Here is a 20896-nt window from a genome sequence, read left to right on the forward strand (position 1 = left end):
TATAACAAAACTCTGTGGTCTGTGTGTATGTTTCCATTCCTTTAGAGCAATCTAGTTGGTCACTTTGCCTTTGATGTGATTAGTAAATTTGGCTTTGGTGATGCAATTGAATGTTGAAGTGCAAGGGTGAGGCACACAAGGAAGAGTAAAGATGTAGAAACTACACAGAGAAATGCCTATAAAGATATGAAGCATAAAAGCTGACAGGAGGAGAGTGAAGTGCCTCAGAATGACAGAGACTGAGAAGCAGGTTTTATAGGAATGCATGCCACAGAGGACATGAGGATACAAAGGAAAGGCACTGAAGGTACATGTAGAGCATAAGATATTATTACAGGTAATGTGGCGAGTATATATAAAAAATATAAGTATTGCACACTTTGTCATATGCACACCTGATAAAGGCTATATAGTCAAAACAGTGTCTTTAACTGTGTTTCCTTTTCAATGCAGAAATCTTCAAACAGTATTTCATTTATTACTATAAGAGAAAAATCTACTGTCTGAATTGTAAAAGTGCTTAAAATTGCTACTAACTGTGCTTGTCTGTTAAAGTCATCCTGACTTCATTTGTACCAGCACATCAAATTAGAGATAAGATCATGTCACATTTTAAATTTTAATTTGGTCCTCTAAAAGTAACTTACTTAAATGACTATTCTATTTTATCTATTTACCAATTTTGAGACTTTTAGATTATTTTAAGACATAGGTATGTTATTATAATAGACAATTTATGTGCCGATTGGTGTAAATTAGTGTTTTTAACTGTGTTAAGTAAATGAATCTGACTTGGAAAATGCACTGTTATGTTAAAATTAAGATGCATGGCATCTCCATAATCCTAGTGTAAATTATGGACGTCCATTTTTGGATTCATTCATAACTGTGACTCACAGCTATTTTTTAATTTACAGTTCATTTTCCAAACTATAAATACATACAGTATGTCTTTGTGTGGGTATTGTATTGTTCGGAATACACAGATAATAAGAATTTTATTGTACTATAATTTTCAGAGATATTCTTAAAAGTGACACCAGAGCCACTAACTGATTTGGACTCCTGCTCAAATTTTAATTGCCTGTTGCGGGCAACCACAGTATACACAAAAAGATCTCATTTTTTTTTTAAATTTACCCAGTGAAGCTGCTAAAGAAAAATAGCAACATTTGTTGGCTGAATAACATTTGAGAGGCTTATCATCTAAGAGAGAGACATGATGATATATATTATCTTATTGTGATTATCGGCTTTTGATCAAACTCTAGCCAACACAGTCTTCAGAACTCAAGGCATTTTTTTTTTGTCCTGAAAAACATAAGGGGTGCAGAATTATTGGTTCTCGATGTCCACTTTAACTAGCCAAGTATAGTTTTTAAACTAGTGAACTGACTTGTTTTTAGCTCCCTAACCTATTTTTGTACTTGACTGATTTTATAAAATACCTGTTTTATCTTTGAAGTGCTGACTTTATAGTCCAGGTTTTTGCTCTGCCACAGATGACAAATCAGCAGGGCCAAAGACACAACGGGTTTAAAAGACTAGAAAATGAAAAATGAGCATAAAACATCACACTAAAATTCAAAATCCAAGAGGTCAAACTAACATGCAAAATAGTCAAAAATAATCAAAACCAGAATCATAAACCTAAAAGCTGTCCATGCACACACTCACAAAACCATTTTAGAATTATCCACAAAGTTGGACAACCTGAATGTTCATAACACTGAACTTTAGGATGACATCATATGTTACAAGTTCCATTTGTCATATGGTAGCAATCAGGACATTTTACTATCAATAAAGACTACTCAGAGCCTCAAAAGAGGTACATTTATGTAAAACAAAATGGTTTTGTTAAAATTCAAAACAAAACTAAAAGCAAAAAATAAAAAATAGAAAATGTATTCTGCATGATTCAAATCCCCAACTGAAAACTAAAGAACTATCAGTACAAAATAAATAAATAAAATAGAATGTTATTGAAATTATAACACATTAGCATTACTAATTTACTAGAAACTTTTTTTTTTTTTACATAATTTTGGTGAGTACATATCTACTTTACAGCTTACTTTTTGCTAGATGTTTTATCATCTTCAAAATCAGAGAAGGTTAAGGAGTTTTTCAATCCAAATTTTGTTAAGTTTGACGCACTTTTAATCAAACAAAGAAATCACAGCAATCAACGCTTAAATTCTACTAGTCTGTAATTGATTTTTATTTGTGTAACCCAATCAAAATAAAAAAAAAAGTTTGTTTAACCTGACTAGGACAGCTATTGAGAAGCACAAAGACAACTGAAAGCTGATGGCATGTCTAAATAAAAAAACCTGGTTGTGATCCTACTAGTTTCAATAATTTTCGCCCCATTTCTAACTTGCCCTTTATCTCCAAAATTCTTTAAAAAATAGTAGCTATCCAACTTCACACCCACTTGTCTCACAATAATTTATATGAGAAGTTCCAGTCTGGTTTTCGCCCCCTTCATAGTACAGAAACGGCACTTGTTAAAATTACCAATGACCTCCTTATGGCTGCTGATTCTGGTCTAATCACTATTCTCATCCTTCTTGATCTGAGTGCGGCCTTTGATACTATTTGTCATACCACTCTCCTTAATAGATTATCTTTGATTGCCATTACTCACACTCCACTTGATTGGTTTAGATCTTACCTTTCAGGCCGCACTCAGTTCATACAGCTTAAAACTTTCACATCCCAACCCACCGCTGTTACTTCTGGTGTGCCCCAAGGCTCTATCCTGGGGCCTCTTCTTTTTATTATTTACCTTCTTCCCCTTGGCAATATTTTTCACAAATATAACATTAATTTTCACTGTTATACTGATGACACCCAGCTCTACCTTGCTGGTAAACCCACCTCCTCTTTTCCACCACCCTCGCTTATTGACTGCATTTCTGAAATTAAATCCTGGTTCTCTTCAAATTTTCTTAAATTAAACAGTGATAAAACTGAGGTTCTCCTCATTGGTTCAAAATCCTCATTATCTTTTATTATTGATAACTCTGTTGTTTCCCCATCATCTCAGGTCAAGAGTCTGGGTGTCATCCTTGACAGTACTCTCTTTCCAATGTCACATTAATAACATCACCTGGTCTGCTTACTTCCACTTACGTAATATTAATCGCATTCGTCCCTCCCTCACTCCTCATACTACTGCCATTGTTGTTCATAGTCTTGTCACTTCTCGGCTGGACTACTGCAATTCACTCCTCTTTGGTCTCCCTAATAAATCTCTTCATAAGCTTCAGTTAGTCCAGAATTCTGCAGCATGTATCATCACTGGAATCCCATCTTTTCACCATATTACTCCGGTCTTGCAGCAGCTTCATTGGCTCCCGATCAAGTTTCGTATTGATTTTAAGATTCTGCTACTAACACTTAAGGCCATCCATAACCTCGTACCTCCATATCTGTCTGACCTTCTACATGTTGCCATTCCCTCCCGTAACCTTAGATCCTCTTCCTCCACCCATCTGACCATTCCTCCCGCCCGTCTAACCACCATGGGGAGCAGAGCTTTCAGTCATTCTGCTCCCAAGCACTGGAACTCATTACCTGCGGATCTCCGAAATATCAAATCATATTCATCTTTCAAATGTAAACTTAAAACACATTTGTTTAAAATGGCTTTTTCTTCTTCCTCCTGATTATAGTGGTTTTGTTTGGTTTTAATATTTAGATTTTCTGATGTTTTAAGTTGTTTATAATTGTGTCTTTTACTTATTTATTTATTGTTTGTCCTTGAGTTCTTTGATAGGCACCTTGTATAAATAAAATGTATTATTATTATTAGTATTATTATTATTATTATTATTAAAATTTGCATAAACTCCCAGCACCCCCGACCCCTTAGGTCAGCAACCTGCTAGGTGTTGCATAGTTAGTTAGTGGCATATACATGGGTGGAAGGGGAAGAATTAAGTTTAGAGAAAGTTAAAGGGGATATGTGGGTAGTTAATTGGAGAAGCATGCATGGCTAGCATCTATTTTGAAAGAGGAAAGATGTATTCTTCAGATATCACTCTACCAACAGCAGTGTTGTTAATTTTCATTATTTCCAGTTATTTGAGCTATTCTGCATTTGAAACATCCTAGTATGGTTTCTGAATAGCAAAGAGCATATAATTCTCATAAACCTTCCTTGTGGCCTTCCTGGGTTAGTTTTCTTTCATTTTTGGAATTTGTAAATATGAAATTCACATTTAATATTATATACGATCACGAGATTTTATTTTATTTATCAAGCTTAATTTTCACCCTTTGTTTTTATATATGTGTTTGAATTTTATTTCCTGGTTTGAGAAAGATTTTTTTTTAATCTATTTAAATACATCATATTGCAATTTCAGAAGCTACTACTGGAAAATAATGAGTTTTTAAGGGATCTTGCCTAATTGTTACGAGCCTCCTCCCAGACTCACTAATAAATAACAGTTCACAGCAGAAGGCCCTTTGTCCGAGATATAGATTTGATCAGTGAACAACTGCAGCTGGATAGTCTTGACTTCAATACTCTGGTTTTGACTCAAAGCTCTTTTGTCTAGACAAAGGACATCACTTTTCAGCATGGCATTGCCAGATCTAAACACTAGTTTGGTTAATTGCTCACGTTCTAAAGTGATTATAACTGCAGGTGGAAGTACCCATCGCACTTTATAGTGTCAAGCAGAGTTGTGTTGCAGTGCAGCAGTCTATTAGCAGCGAAAACCCTGTGAAGAAGCTGTCTGGAATTACAGTTCTGCCTTTGACCAGTCTGATGGCGGTCACAGCACCAATTTGTGGTCATCATCACTGCTCTTGTGAAACAAATGGAGATAAACAGCATCAACTCAGACAGGGAGTGGCAAGTTCGTTGTACCATGTGAACATCACTGAGAGAAAACTGAATAATAATAAAAAAGCGCTAACTTTTACAAGTAGCCAAAATTTACAGACTCAAATCAAAGTATATTTTTATTATATTATAGTAATAATAATAATAATAGCAGCTCACTACTCAAAATGCAGAGCTCCGGGACTCAAACCAGCAACATTTTGGTTTTAAGACAGCAGTACTTACCTTGGCACCTTCCAAGAATACGAATTAACTTTCTGTTGATTGACATTTGAGCTTGGGTTTGCAAAAAATTTGACAGCAACATGTAAATTTTTTTTTAAACTTTGGTTATATTCTTGAATAAAAGCACACACATTTATTTGATATTTGTCCTAAAGTCTTAACACATTATACACTTTACATCATTATTAGTATAAAATGGAAAAAGTTGAAATGCATTTGAGCCAATTAACCATATACTGTATTACTTACCTTGTACCACTCAAGGTACCTCACATGCAGATAAGGGGCCTTGAGCTGGGAGAACCTTTTTCCCAAGTTGAGCTCCATTGAGGGGCAGAGATGGGATAGCAGGCTGATTGTGCTGATCGACACATTTAGAAAACAAAAGACGCTGATGAAGAGAGGTGTGAAGGAATGTAAGGTGGCCCGGGATAACAAGTTTTTTCATAGGCTTCAGGGATTCTAGTGTTAAATGTCAAGTTAAGATGCATCTCTTCAAACAAGCATTTGGGTAGCACTGAAATCTGTGGGTGTCTTTTATATAGTCCTTGCTTTGCATGTTGGTTTGATATTTAATTTTATTCGATGTTTTATTGTTCAGCACAATGTGACTTTTGTCTGTAATAGGTACTTTAGAAATTTTTACTTTACTTAACACATCTATTCATACAGATTACAACTAATGGTGCATAGTCACATACAGTATTTATGTTTTATACTTGTTCTAAGAGGTATGTATAGCTATTTTCATAAAACGTAATTGTTTACGTGACAGTCACTAGGCCATCATTTAGAGGTATATTTTCATCCGTACTAACAACATTTTGAGTTTTTAATCTTTGTTTCCTCTCCTATCTGACACCTAGACCATAGCATGTAAAGTATATACTGCAATATCATACACTTAAAAAAGATTACCACTCATTACTAAACTTTGCCATTCTTTCTGTTCTTTTCTGGCCTTATACTATTTTTGTTGTTGGAAGGAATGTCAACATTTCAACTTTGGATGTGACCCCACTGCATTTATTCTTCTAGGACAGTGTAACATAACAATAATGAATTACATTATAACATACTTGTGGGCTTTGCCCCCTGCTCGCTTCACTCACCAAAACCCCCTGCCTGAGCTTTGCGCCAGCAACTTCGCGTCTCTTTTGCTCGCATATGTGTATTTCACTTTCACCAAATAACAAAACTTTTAATTCTTTCAGATAGTCCTCTTCATTGGGAAGAAACACTACTTTTCCCTGATGGCAACACAAATTGGACAATCTAAAAAGTCCCCAAACAATATCAACATACTTCTGTCATATCACCTATGTCCATATATTCAATCTCTTTTCGCTTTTACCTTTTCATCAATATCGCATTGAATTTTGATTCCGTGTTTGGAATTACATTGTGACAATGCAATGGATAACTTCCCATGAGTGAATATCGTTTCTTTCTCTCTACAAGAAATGTGTCTGACAATAGCATTCACACAAATGAGAAACGATTGAACCGTGTGCGTAGTTATGTGGGCAGCACTTTTTCATATCTCTTTGCATAAGCTCTTGTCTCGCGGGGCTTGAAATTTTCTCTCACTGGATTTCACTTTCACCAAACAACAAATCTTTTAACTCTCACAGATACGCCTCTTCACTGGGAAGAAACACTACTTTTTTTTCCCTGATGGCAACTCGAATTAGACAATCCACAAGTCTCTGACTTAGAATATATTTTTCAGATTTAAACTTTCTCTTTTCACCAAGTAATAATTTCCGATTGTTTGCGCTAATGCTATCTTTACTATCCTTTTTTTGAGACTTTCAAATTTTCATACTCCATTTTCTTTAACCTGCTCTGCATGTGTAACAAGCCAACATTTTTGAATTCTTTACGACGTTCAACTGTCATTTATTCTTTGTGTTTTGTTTCTGGCTCTGGGCACAAAGACTCGTCTCACGGGACATGAAAGTGTCTTTCTGAGAAAATCATGTCTTGTTTCCTTCCAAGTTCCAAGATTTTTTTTTTATAATAGAGAAATATGTGTTATAAAATGCAAAGTGAGGCCTGGATGGTCTTTTTTCCTTGGACCTTTGAATGTTTACTTTCTATCTGGTCAGCACGATTCTTTTTTCCACTAACCTCCCTGGCTATTTGAGCATAGAGTTAAACTACATAAAATATATAATTATACAAAAAAAACTATATAAAACCATTATATACTTAGATAAAAATTTTATTAATAGTAGTTTATGCAATTCTTAGGAAAATTTCCATGTGGAGATGCGTCTCGCCCCAATAACTCCACCAACCTCCTGTAGCTGTGTGCGCACCCACATCCACAGTGATTTGGCTGGCCATTCAATCATTTATTTATTAAAATGGGCTCTTGACTATTAAGCAGTGGACATGTCATTATACCACACCCTGTTTTTTGTTTATTTGGTTTGTTGTTTCAGTACCATAATTGCCAAGGCTATGCCAAGTGGCATCTGAATCCTTTTATTTTGAATAGTGGCCCATTAGCTCTGCATCCTGATACCTCATTGTTACTCTCTTGTCCCAAAAAGCCCCAGATATCCTAATACATCTTGAGTGGATGTAAAAATAAATTGGTAAATGTATGTGTGTGTGTATATATTATGTATATATGTTGGCATACATTTTCAATCAAATAAAAACCCCAAAACCTCCAGTCTTGAACATCCACAGGGCAGAAAATTGCTTTAGCTAAAAAGCAGATTTAAGTCAGCTGGGCATATAAAATAATACATACAATAAAAATAAAAAAATTTTGGTGACACTTTGAATGGTTGTATTTTACTGTGTGTACATTGTCCAGTTTGAGGGTTTGTTGTACAGGGAATGAGCATGACTGAAAGTGGTAAATGCAATAAACAAAAAAGAAAGCAAGTAATCCTCTTTACAGATCAAGATGGCCAGTCTATCACTGCCACCTCAGAAATACAAAACAACAGTATAAACCACAAGACCTAATATGGAAGAAAAGATTATACTCATCACTAACTACAGAAATGTCACATATGAGGGTACAGATTTGTTCAAATAAATCAAAAACAATGTAGAAAGTAATTTACCTACATGAAAAACAGTTAATTGTAGCACCACAGCCAGATTGCAGTCAAGGAGTCAGACAAGCCAGATACAGCCAGAATCTCGGAGACCTAAAGTAACCTGCCTTTCCTCTACTTGCCAATCTACAGTTTAATCAGTGCTGGGCCAGCCATTCTGATAAAAGGACCCTTCTATCCCAAGATTCCAGTGCTCCTTTATCTGAGATGACTTTTTCCATTGGCAGGGAAACAACTTGACAGTAAAGTAGTGGCATCAAGTGCCACATGAGGATAATTACCATAAGCCTTTATAGGGCTAGAAACAGTCCCTCAAAGAGATTGACAGGTTACCCCTTCTCTTGGGGAACTACCTACAAAGCACAAGGAGTAAGACAGAACATACTTTAATACATAGAAATAAAATAGTAATCACATCTGACAAAAATATATAATTATACAAAAAATAACATGATAATATACTGTACCATTTTCTGTGTCTAATTAATCTCGAGTAGGGTTGCAAGGGGGTAAACAATACTGTAGCGACTACGGAGGGTGAGGCACAGAAATGGTGCCGAGTTTATTGAATGATAAGAAAACAGCAAGGAAAACCCTTCACTAGCCTGTTGTTTGGGTCCCTAGGCACACTTCTAAAACAACAAATACCAGTATTCTGTTTGCACCCCTTTTTACCTGTACTTTTTAAATTACTTTTTCTGTTCACTCTCCAAACTTCTTTCTCTAATTCTCCAACACACATACACATCCCCCTTCTTCCTTCCTTTTCTCAACACCTCCTATCTCTCCATACAGTCATAAGCAACCCATATCCTCTCCTGAAAGACATCACAGTATATAAAGGATAAAACATGAATAGAAGGACATAAAGAGGAATTTAATTCAGGGGGAGTCCTGGCTTAAACATAACACTGCCTGCCCCGTATTAATGTCATGCTGGCTGTGTACGTCTTAAGCCATGTTATGTGAAAATACTGCATTGGTATTTGAAGTGAGTTTATAGTAATTTTTTAAATAACTGAAATAAATGCAACACAGACAGTTTTCAGATTTTCTTTTTTTCTTCAACATGCAAAGTAAAACAGTATGAGGCATTATAACTGTGACATTTTGTTGCTGATTATTTTATAGTTTTCTGCTGAAAACAGGCAGCAGTTCACATGCAGCAAATAATGTTCAGTACTGTTGATAACAACAGCAGGGAAAAGAAATGGTAAAAAATGCAGTTAAGTGCGACTTCGCAGAGTGAGACAGCAGTTTACACATGGTGTTGCTTATGGTGGAGGTTTTTATATAAAAAAAACAAAGAATTATCATCAGTCATGTTATCTGAATAGAATTTCAAAGTTACTGTATGGACATTTAAAGTGCAGCAATGTAGGAAAAGTCAAGGAAAGACATGAACACACTGATGAAATAATTACAGATTTAAAAATGGATTGGCATCAGCCATGGCACTTTTACTGTTTCTTCTACTATTTCTTACCATTGCATCCATATTGACCTGACCTGAGTATACATTACAATTTAAAGTGAAAGTTAATGTTCCTAATGTTGAAGTTTTGTCACAGTCTCCCAAATAAATAAAAACAACATCACTGTTAATACTCTAGGACAGACTCCCCAGCTGAGCATACATAACACAGGAAATCAATAATTTTTGATTATAAAGTGTCAACACACATGCGCGTGGGAGGCAGCTAAAGGGCTTGAGTAAGGGCAATTCCGAGTCAGACCGGGATGTGGCAGAGTGCACCGATTCTTTTTCTCGCTTTCCTCCAGAACATCTACAGGAGATTCCATCTGGCCCTGTTGACGTCACTTCCGGGTCCGAGCCTATTGAGGATGACCTTGTTGGCTCTGGCCCCTTTGATGTCACTTCCTGTCTTCCCCTTTAAAAAAAAACACCTTTTCCTTATTCCCTCAGTTCTGTTTTGGACTTGGTTTTGTGCACATCAGTGCTGTAAAACATTTTTGCGACTTTGCAGCCAGGATACCAAATATACGGGTGGCTTCCCCAAACCTTGCTATGGCTCTGTGTGGAGTTTCTGACAAAAGTTAGTCTTAGAAGAGTGGTAGCTTTGGTTTGATTGTACAGAGATACCTTTATTGATGTTCACAGATCACAAACAAACTGAACATATTTAACAGCTGTTAAGTGGCTGAATGCTAAACAAGCTGATTCAGTAATAAGAATTGTATAGCCCATGTCCTTTCCTGTCATTTCAACACTACCAAAGTGGCAAATGAACCTGAATTAACTATTTTCTCAGGCAAAATGTAAGTAGCTATTGAAGTAAATAATCCAGTAGATGTTAAAGATTTGCCAATGGAAGCTAAAAAAAAATGAAGCCCTCAACTAAAGGCATTGCAGGTTGATTTTAATGCTTTAGACTCTGTTTATGGAGCACTTCTATTTTGGGTCATGATTCACCAATGTCACGATATCAAAGGACTATGCTAAATGATGAATTCAGAGATATTGCTGATGGAATTTGAGTCATCTAGACCTAAAACGTTTTGTTAAGGTTTGTCTTTGTAACCAAGTCTGTAAAATGAAGTCAAATGGGTCATCTGTAACCTTTACCCTCTTCTAATGAAGATTAAAATTCACAGAAATGAAGAGAAATGTACTGTGTCAAAAAATAATGTTTTGATGTTTCACTTGCTGCTGTATGTTTGCAATATGTAGCATGTACTATTATGATTTATTTTTTAATGGTGTTTAGATGATGAGTTTAAATTGAAAGTTTAAAAGAAAAAGACAGCTTTCCAACAGTAAGCATATATACTAAGTGAAAAGTGTAAAAAGATTAGACCATTGTAAGTTGAAAGTTTTTAGGAAAGCATTTTGTAGTAATAACAGATGTGTTTTATGATGTTACAAATGTTTCCATAAACTCCCCACTTTTTAGGAACATCAGTTAAAGTGCTGCTTCAAGGTGTGCAATTGTGATGGGTCAAAGGCATTGCATCAGTCTGCTTGTAACTGATTACACAAAAGTGCTTCACTGTAAGTCGTACTGCTGCTGAATATGAAGCTATCATTTCTGACATAGTTTACAAGCAATGCTAAGCTGCCACTTAACTATGACATCAGAAGTGTGGATTTAGTTTTTTGAGCTCCAAATAATAAAGACAAGGACATGTTTTAGAAGGAATATCACACCTTCCTTCCTTCAGGAAGAAAGCTTGGTGAATGAGAAAAAGTTTTCTCAATTTTTGAGCCCAGACAAATGACTGAGACAGGAACACTAAGGAAGTAAGTTGTACAAAATCAGACAGTAAGCTGGCTAGAGAGAAGAGACCAGATAGAGAGTACATTAAGAACACAAAGAGAAAGAGAGAACACAGTGAGGGCACACAAAGAGTTACTTAGAGATAATCGACCTGCCTGAAACTACACATCTAGCACTATGAGGGTGTAAAGTATGGAAAACCACATTCTATTTGTTTTGTTTATGGGGCTAATTATAATAATTAATCATGCTTTCCTATTTATATGTTTTGTTAGATTTTTCCACCAGGAGTTGGAAAAACAAGTTATATTCTCAGTTAAGTCAATCAAGGATGTGAGAAATAAGCTACAGTGACAGTCAGACCTGGGTGACGTTTGATGCTAGTGCACTATACTGCTGGGGTAGTGCATTGCAACTCTGAACTGCATATACCTAATGGCTAGTAAGTGAGGGTAGTGTAACATATAACTGCAGTCTACAGGAAAATAATCTGGGCATTTGATGAAAGAGAATTTATGTTTTAAGGAAATGTGTCCCCAAAAGCCTTTTCCACAATAAAAACAAACCTTATTATCATTGGGAGAGGAATACTGTGCAGTTTAGATACGTTGATTGGACTTTATTTGTCTTCAGGAGAAAATTAAATTGTTTATAGTAGCTCTTTAAAGAATTGTCATACATAGGTAGAGAAATAAATAAATAAATGTGCACTTTGGCCAGAACACACACTGAAATGAATGTAAGCAAGAAAATTAAAAAAAAAAAAAAAAGGAAAGAAAATTTTTGACTTGGCTGTTACAGTCTCAGTGAGGCATCATGCTGACATACTACTCTTTGTATAAATGAGCCCCAGTAGCATTTCATGACACACTTCTTCTCAATAATTCCTTGTCTGAAAGTAGTCATTGTTAGTGTGTCAGAGAGAGGATGTGCAGAATTGTTCATAATAGCACTCAGTTTGTTTTAATTCTCAACTTCACTACTACCTCTTGAGGGTCCGCAGTGCATCCCATAACTGTGCTTGACCTTCACACATTAAAGGAATGTAGTTTCCTGAGGAAAAAGAGCCTGCTTTGCTGTTTCTTATATAGTTCATCTGTGTATTGACATCAGTGCAACCTGTCATTAACCTTCTTATCATTACATTTTTCTCAAACATGTAAAAAATATTGCATTTTTTGGCTTGAAATATTATATTTTTATTAAATCTTATCTTTCTGCTGTAAACTGCAAAACAGTAAAAGTACAAAATCAGAAGTGTTAAAAGTATAATAATGATAAAAATAATAATGATGATGAAAAATAATATTAAATAAATAATAATAGTAATGATGATGATGAGAATGATGCCAATACCATATATACTGTCAAAATGTCTTTTGTGTGGAATATCTTTGAATGGGAAAACTGCTTTGATGTATGGTCATTTACCTGACACTGTTCAGCATAACGGTTCATCTCAACAAGAATTCTTTCGATCACATCATCATCAAGAACTTTAAGTAAGTAAAGTGGATCTTGGCTGTCAACTTTCATTTTTATTCCTGGCTGCCCCACAAAATCAAAACAACATGGTGCTGGTTTCTTTGAAGTAGGGTCAACAGAAACCCAAACGCAAGCATCACTTTCAGATTCATCAGAATCGCTTTCGGTTTCACTTCAGCATCACTGCTGATGAATGACTCCTTGACATCATTGCTCATATCACTGTCAAGAGCATGCAACACCTGGGCTGCTGAAAAAAGTTTCTTACGAAATGCCAGTAGGAGGCTAGCAGATGAGGAGTCTACACTTTGCCGAGGTAATGCTCTGGCCTGACTCTTACGTAAGACACGCCCTATTACTGTTGCCAGAGTAACACACTGAACTAAAACTCTTAGCACATTTACAGCCCAAGTAATACTTGGAACTAATGCTTGCGCAAGATGCATCTATAGCCTTGCCAGAGTGACATTCGAGATTAACACTTTTAACATTGGTTTCTCAGCAGGAGTAATGCACGGGTCTAACATTAAGGAGATTAATATGGACTCCCAAGTAACTAGAAGGAAATTCTACGACCTCTCTTAAGAAGTTTGCTGCCAAAAATTGTAGGGATTTGCCAAAATTTTTAATTGGTCAGATTGGTCTAGCTTAATACGCAAGATATCCAGTTGAGTTAACAACATAAAATCTATCATTTCACCATCAGACTCATCCCTTAGGGACTTGTCTTCCAATCAGCTACCTCCAGCAATTTCATCCAGTGTTGTCTGCCCAGCTCTCTAAGGTGGTCTCATAAATGAATGCCACTTACTGCCCCTTAAACATTATACCTTCATGTTTTTTAAGGAAGTTTTTATTACAATCTGTCCCCTTATTTTGGCTATAATTAATAGCTCATTAAACAGTGGAGTCATACCTTCCAGTTTTAAACATGCAATCGTGGAACCTCTATCAAAGATACTTAGTCTAGACATCAATGAACATAAAAACTACAGGCCGATCTCCAAGCTACCATTTATTTCCAAGATACTGGAAAAAGTTGTAATTTCCCAGATCTCCTCCTACTTGAACAAGTTTAAAAACTTTGACAAATTTCAGTTTGGCTTTAGAGCTCTGCATAGATCAGAATATGCCCGGCTGAAGGTAGACAACGACATTCTTTTAACCGTCAGTTCTGATTCTTGTGCAGTTTTAGTTCTGCTTGATCTTAGCACAGTTTTTGACACAATCAACCATGAAATTCTTTTAAAATGCTTGGAGTCAAAAGTTGGTTTGCAGGGTTTACCTCATACCAGAGAGAAAGAAACTTCTGTCAGAATATGTAACTGTTTCTCATCCTCTAGTCCCATTAAATGTGTCATTCCTCAAGGTTCGATTTTTGCGCCTCTTTTATTCGCACTATAAAATGCTACCTCTACCTCTTAACTCTATCTTTGACAAATACAATTTTTTGCATCATAATTACGCAGATGACACACTACATAAAATGAAATCTAAACAAGTGAAAAGTACTTATATCATGACAATAAACCTTGTTTTCCATATTGCAAGATTTACTGACTTATCAAAAAATTGATATTTACTATTATTTAGCTTACTTTAAGAAATCTTGTCAAGTAAATTTAGCTTACTCCATTTGGCAGATTTTTTTGCTAAATAAAAGCAAAACAACTCCCATTTAAAGTTTATTTTGTCTAGTTTTTGCATATGCATTTTTTGCAGTGCACTCAGTTTTACATGCCAGTTACAGCTGATAGTGACTGCTCTCTGAAGAACCTTTTTAATTGCTTAGATGATATTAAATGCTGGATGGCAAGGAACCTCCTTCAACTAAATGAAAATAAAGCTGAAGTAATTATATTTGGCTCCCCAAACCCCGTCATAAGCCTTAGCAGGATGCATGGTCCACTATCTGTAAATTTTCATAATGAGGTTAAATACCTCAATGTGTTTTTGGATGTAGTGTTGTAAAGGGCAGCTTTTCTCATCTTAGAACTATAGTTAAGTTAAAGCTGAGCTCATAAGGACCTGGAAATAGTTATGCATGCTTTTATCACATCTCGGCTTGACTACTGTAATTTCCTGTATATAGGGCTGTCCTGTTCCATACTTTCTAGACTTCAAATGATTCAGAATGCAGCTGCTAGACTTTTAACTGGAAGAAAGAAAAGACAGCACATCACTCCTGTTCTAGCTCTTTGCACTGGTTGCCTGTGAAATACAGAATTTAACAACTTTGCTATTTGTTTTTAAAGCGCTTAATGGATTAGCCCCTCAGTACATTTTAGATCTGCTATTTCTGTATTCAGTCCCCACAGTCACTTAGGTCATCCTCACAACAGCTCCTCATTCATGTCTCAAAACCAAAGGTGACTGGGTTTTCTCTTTAGCTTTCCCCAGACCTTGGAATAGTCTTCGGCTCAACATTAAGTCCTGCCGTACTATTGATGAGTTTAAATCTAAGTTAAAAACCTGTCTTTTTTCTCTTGCTTTCATTTCAGTTTGAGGTTCTCCTGGGGTTTTTGTTACCCCAGTAATATGTTACTTTTATTTCACTTTAATAACTCTTACCCTCTTCTTTTTAATCTATTGTTTATTGTATTACATTTAGTTTAATTTTATTTTTATTTTAATTTTTATTTTTCTTACTTCTTGTATGCATGTTTTCTGGTTATTTTATTTATATATTCTATATTCCAGTATATGATTTTATTTATACATTTTGCTATGTATGTAGTATTTGTTATTTAATTCTTTTTAACTGGAAAGCACTTTGGGTCAATTCCTGTTGTTTTCAAATGTGCTATATAAATAAATGACTTGACTTGAGTCCTGTGTAAGTTAGGTTCCAGATACATCAGTCCACATAAAAGTATCAAACATACTTGACTTTTCACTTAAATATTGACTCATCCAATTCATGACAAGATTCATCCCAAAGATTCTCTTTGTCTAGGTTTTCGAGTACAATATTTGACATAGATATTGACTGGAGGAATACACAATATATTGAATTACAGTATTAAATATTTTAATAACTTGCCATAAAACAGTCTTTGCTACAGTATGTGTAACATTTGAACAATTCACACACACGTCTGAACTATGACTTAGTGAAGGACATTAGTTTCTATACACAAGTACTTAAACAAAATCAAATGAAAGCAATTAGGAAAATAAAATCTGGTGTTGATTCAGATGCTTTAATTTTTACTGATCTTCTGCCTCCTCTCAATTGAAAGACCTTAGCAATCATTGCTGCTCCCAAAATAATTAATTTGTTGTTCTCTGGCACTTCCAACCTGTTCCGTCTAACACATTGCTTGCAGCGTATTGTGATAATACTGATCATTCTTTTGTATCTGAAAACAGACTTACCATTCAACATTCTTAGACTTTCAGGTGAAGTTGATTGTTTTAGTGCTTGTTCCACCTGTTCTCTTCTCTTAGATTCAAATTCTAGAGCCTCCTGTAGTTTCCGTTTTGCTTTCTTCTCTTTCTTCAAACGCTTCTGAATTGTTGCTATATGAAAAAATTTAAAGGAACAACATTCAAAGACGTTATCGGCAAACATTTTTTTACTCCATTCTAAAGAAGCATAGAGGATATATCTATAGTACTGCAAGCAATAAAGTTTATACCATACCTTACAAAATTAATCTATTGATTTTCTGAACCATTTTAGAATCACAGGTATTTGAAACCCATCTCAGAACCTTCAGGCTCAAGTCAACTAAGATCTTTACTGACCCATCACACCCTGTCCTTTGTCCTAACAAGACTGAAACTTCCAGACTTGATAAAAAGAATGAATGAACTAAAATGATGAAAAGGTAAGCAAGAAGCTGCTAAATTTAAAGTTTAGGGTAGCAAAAACTGGAAAAAAGGGAATTTCAGAATATTACAAGATGGGCCATCTTCAGGGAACAACTAATAGTTTACCACCTACAGATGTTCTGCAGTAATTAAAGTAAATTAAGCCTTGCAAGTTAAAGCTGTTGATTACTTAAAAACTTTGTCTTAAAGTAAAGTTGTAACAGACTGTATTACTACACCCTTGGCACCCTATGAAGTTGTAAATTTCATTGATAATGGCAAGAAAACAACAATTAACAAATGGGATGACACAGAGCATTATTACCTTTAGAAGTATAGGCCTTTCTTTTAAACTTTAAATCAAAGTGTCAGTGAGTAAGGTGTCCTACACAATTCAAACTCAATTGGACACTGGAAGAAAACTCTGATAGGAACAGATCTGGCAGACCCATAGTTACAACCCAATCAGAAGACAAGTTTCTGAGGGTCACCAGTTTGAGCGATAGGCGCCTCACAGCACAACAGCTTCAAGTACAGCTTAACAGGAGTCAAAAAAATCAAGTTTCTACTGTGAAGAGAAGACTTTGTGCTGCAGGTTTGACAGGTCAAGTGGCAGTAAGAAAGCCATTCCTTAAAGGACAAAATAGGGCCTTGAAATACCATCTGTGGGCTACAGCAGGCTGGAAGAAAGTCTTATGGACCGATGATCCAAAATTCAAAGTCTTCAGCTCATCATTCAGGGTGTTTGAATGCCGTTCGAGTTGGTAAAAGGAAGGTTCCTCATTGTGTGATGTGATAGAAATCAACATTGTAATTAAAGAAAGAAATGTATCTTCTCCAAATACACAGAACAAATCAGTAATCAGGAAGGAGAAAAGCTGTTCATTGTAACTTTTAATTCAGGGGTGGGCAAAGTCATTCCTGAAGGGCCGCAGTGGCTGCAGGTTTTTGTTCCAACCCAATTGCTTAATAAGAAGCACTTATTGCTCTAGAAACACTTCTGCTTCATTTTAGTTATCTCTCTCATTAAAATTTTGAACCCTTATTGCTTATTTAAGTCTTAAACAGCTGCATTCTCGGTTTTTAATTACTCCTTATTAACAATAAGCTGTAAATGACAAAAGAAACCAGCAGTTATCCATTTTGCTTGTTACCCTTTACACCTGTGTGTATTTATCGTGCACTATTTGGTTTAATTAAATACTTGGAAGGAAAGAGAAGAGAAAAAAGTGAAGGACTGAGAATTACCCATCCGTTTTACACTTCAAAGTATTTGGATGATATCCTTAGGATGGAAAAAAAATCCATTCAATGGGTTGGAACAAAAACCCGCAGCCACTGCTGCCCTCCGGGAATGACTTTGCCCACCCCTGTTTTAATTATTCCACGGCAAAGTTCTTTAGAGGGAGCAATCTTCAAAAGCAGTCTATTACAGCATGGTCAGAATGATCACAGAAACAAAGAATAAAGGTTCATTTTAAACTATTGAATTTACATACAGTGTCAGTCAATGCATACATTTTACTCTGGTTGGTTCTTTGTTTTACACCCAAATGACTTCCATAAAATAAAAGTTGGTTATATTATATTCTGGTTCTTCTTGTACCTTTGAGTAGAGCCACCACCCTTGAAATTTCTGTACATATAACAGTCCATTCTGGAGGTTTTATAGCTCATTTTGTGATTTCTTACTCATCTCTTAATTATCTTTCAGTACATTTTGCTGTTCACTTGACCTTTTATCTGGTTTCCTGATATGCCTGAAAAGGTTTCTGAAATTTATTAACCCTTTACGCTATTTCTTTCAGATGAGTGCTATGCTACCCTAAAATTATTCCTCCACAGTGACACCAACTGTCAAACATGAAGGAGGAAGTGTGATGATCTTGGTTTCTTTTGCTGGAGGCAGAGTTGCTGACTTGCACAATGTAACTGACATTCTGATTCAGAAGGGTTACTACAGTTTGGCTGTTATCAGCAAATGGCGTCTATTTTGATGAATTACAACTTTGAATAAAATTTTGTACATTTATTGATTCCTTGATTTATTTCTTATTTGCCATTGTATATTTGTTCTATGCCAGTGTAATATTGTCCAGGTAGTACTTCAGAGGGTATAGTAACGTAGTGTAGTAACTCAGCTTTAAGAGAGACGGAGGGTTTTAAAGTAATCAACAGAAATTGGGACACCTGTGCAAATTGTTTGCTTCAACTTGCAAGGCTTAATTTACTTTAAAGCTGCAAATCATCTGTAGGTTGTAACCTAGAAGTTGTTCCCTGAAGAAGGCCCACTTGAAATATTTTGAAATGTCCATTTTTCAGTGTTACCAATCAATCTTCAGCTACAGTAAATGGCAGAAAAAGTAAACCATAAAGTCTAGACCTCAACCTCAGTGAAATGCTGTGGAAGGAGCTTAATAACACTGCAACAATATGCTGAAATATCAATGAACTGAAACAGTGTTGTAAACAGCACCCTAATACTATGTAAAAGACCCCATATTACACATGATTATTTACAAGTTTTGGCAGTTTAGCAAGCTGATGATGGATGTCGTGTACTAAATTTTCTGGCATTTTTTTTTTTTTTATAAATAATGAAGACTTAAAATCTGTCATGTATTATTTGTAACCAAAGCTTAGATGTATCTGATTTTAAGACCTACTGGGGATTTGATGATTGTCAGTTTAAAGTGTAATATAAAACAAAATAATGTAGTTTCTTTTTTCACATCACTGTATTTAGAACTTCATTATATAACTGAAAATTACAACATGCTGTAGGAGTGGGTGGTCTGCTCAGTCAGAGCTCTTGAAAGAGTGAGCAAAAATATCACTTTTTGAAAATGTTTTTATGGATTTTTCTTCGAAAAATACTATCAAGTTAACATTATGCCTTGTTGCTCAAAGGAATATGGTAAAATTGCAGAAGAATATTTTAATTTGAATTGAATTAATATTTATATTCTTTTTTATCATTGTGCCAGAGAATGTCAAAGTATTGCATATTGATCAGGATTTCACTCTACAAATGGCAATACTGCTACTACAACTACCATGACAAAAATGTAGAAACAGACACATTCATCAAATGTCTTTTTCCACATTAATTTGGTAGGATTTCTACAACATTTAAAAAGGTCCTACTCACTCTCATAATTAAATTTTAAATTTATTCATTGCTCAAAACCTTTAAGTCAAAAGGCTTGACATATTCTTCGGCAGATTCCCAATAGTAAACAGTTGGGTGAGAGTTTCACAGACTGTTTAATGCCTAACAGAGAATCTGTAGTTCTTGCCAATTTCAAAAACAATAGTTACTGTATCTCTGTGCCAAAGAAAACAAAGCTGGGCAGTGATACTGACTACATACCTCCAGCATTCACTCATATTGTGAAAGAATGCTTTGAAAGATTGGAGCTGGAAAGATATTAAATATGTCCCATCTACATATACATATAAGATGGCTGAGATTTTGGGTCAGTTTACATATCATCACAACCAGTCTACAGCGTAAGCCATATCCCTTGCGCTGCATATAATTCTGGCACACCAGCCTAATTAAAACTGCTATGCTGTAGTATAGTTTATAGACTATAACTCAATGTTTAATGCTCCTTTACCATCAAACCTGATCGTCAAGCTCCAAGCTGTAATGATTGTTTGAATCAGTCTAAGCTACATGATATTTAAAAATTTACTGACACAGAGAACACTATTACAAAGGAACAGTACAAAACAGTGGTTAGAAAGCAGACAGTGTCCATTTACTAATTATCTAAATGCCTAAAAACCCCAAACCCTAAATATATTTCCAAGTCAGAGATCATTTTCAGCAACTGCTACTAGAAATCTACACAAAAAAATAAATTTGAAGTTTTCATTTAGCTTCCACCAAACTAAGTCTTTTCTTTGCCAAAAGAACCACATTTCAGACACTTCTTCTGGGCACCAACATGTTTTATAAGCTTGACTACATCACATATCATATTATTAATCATTCAACATGGACATCATAAGTGCCATTACTTTATGTAATATGGTGACAACCATTAAACAAAACGACAAAGTTAAAGCATTACAAAATTAATAAATTAATGATAATATTAAAAATGTTAATAATAAAATGCTAATAATAAAAAGAAAAATTACAGAGCATTATTCAGGTCACTGACTTGCTACAT

General features: G+C 35.2%; 1 protein-coding gene across 1 annotated transcript in view; it reads right to left on the minus strand.

Annotated features, from left to right (window-relative positions):
- dacha (dachshund a) overlaps window positions 1–20896 on the minus strand; it is an 853183-nt gene that overhangs the window by 85597 nt on the left and 746690 nt on the right. Inside the window, exon 8 of the mRNA XM_039765764.1 lies at window positions 16275–16418. Coding sequence (XP_039621698.1) covers window positions 16275–16418 — 144 coding nt within the window. The remainder of the gene's footprint in view (window positions 1–16274; window positions 16419–20896) is intronic.

The sequence above is a fragment of the Polypterus senegalus genome, chromosome 10 (assembly GCF_016835505.1).
Source record: "Polypterus senegalus isolate Bchr_013 chromosome 10, ASM1683550v1, whole genome shotgun sequence".
Taxonomy (NCBI): domain Eukaryota; kingdom Metazoa; phylum Chordata; class Cladistia; order Polypteriformes; family Polypteridae; genus Polypterus; species Polypterus senegalus.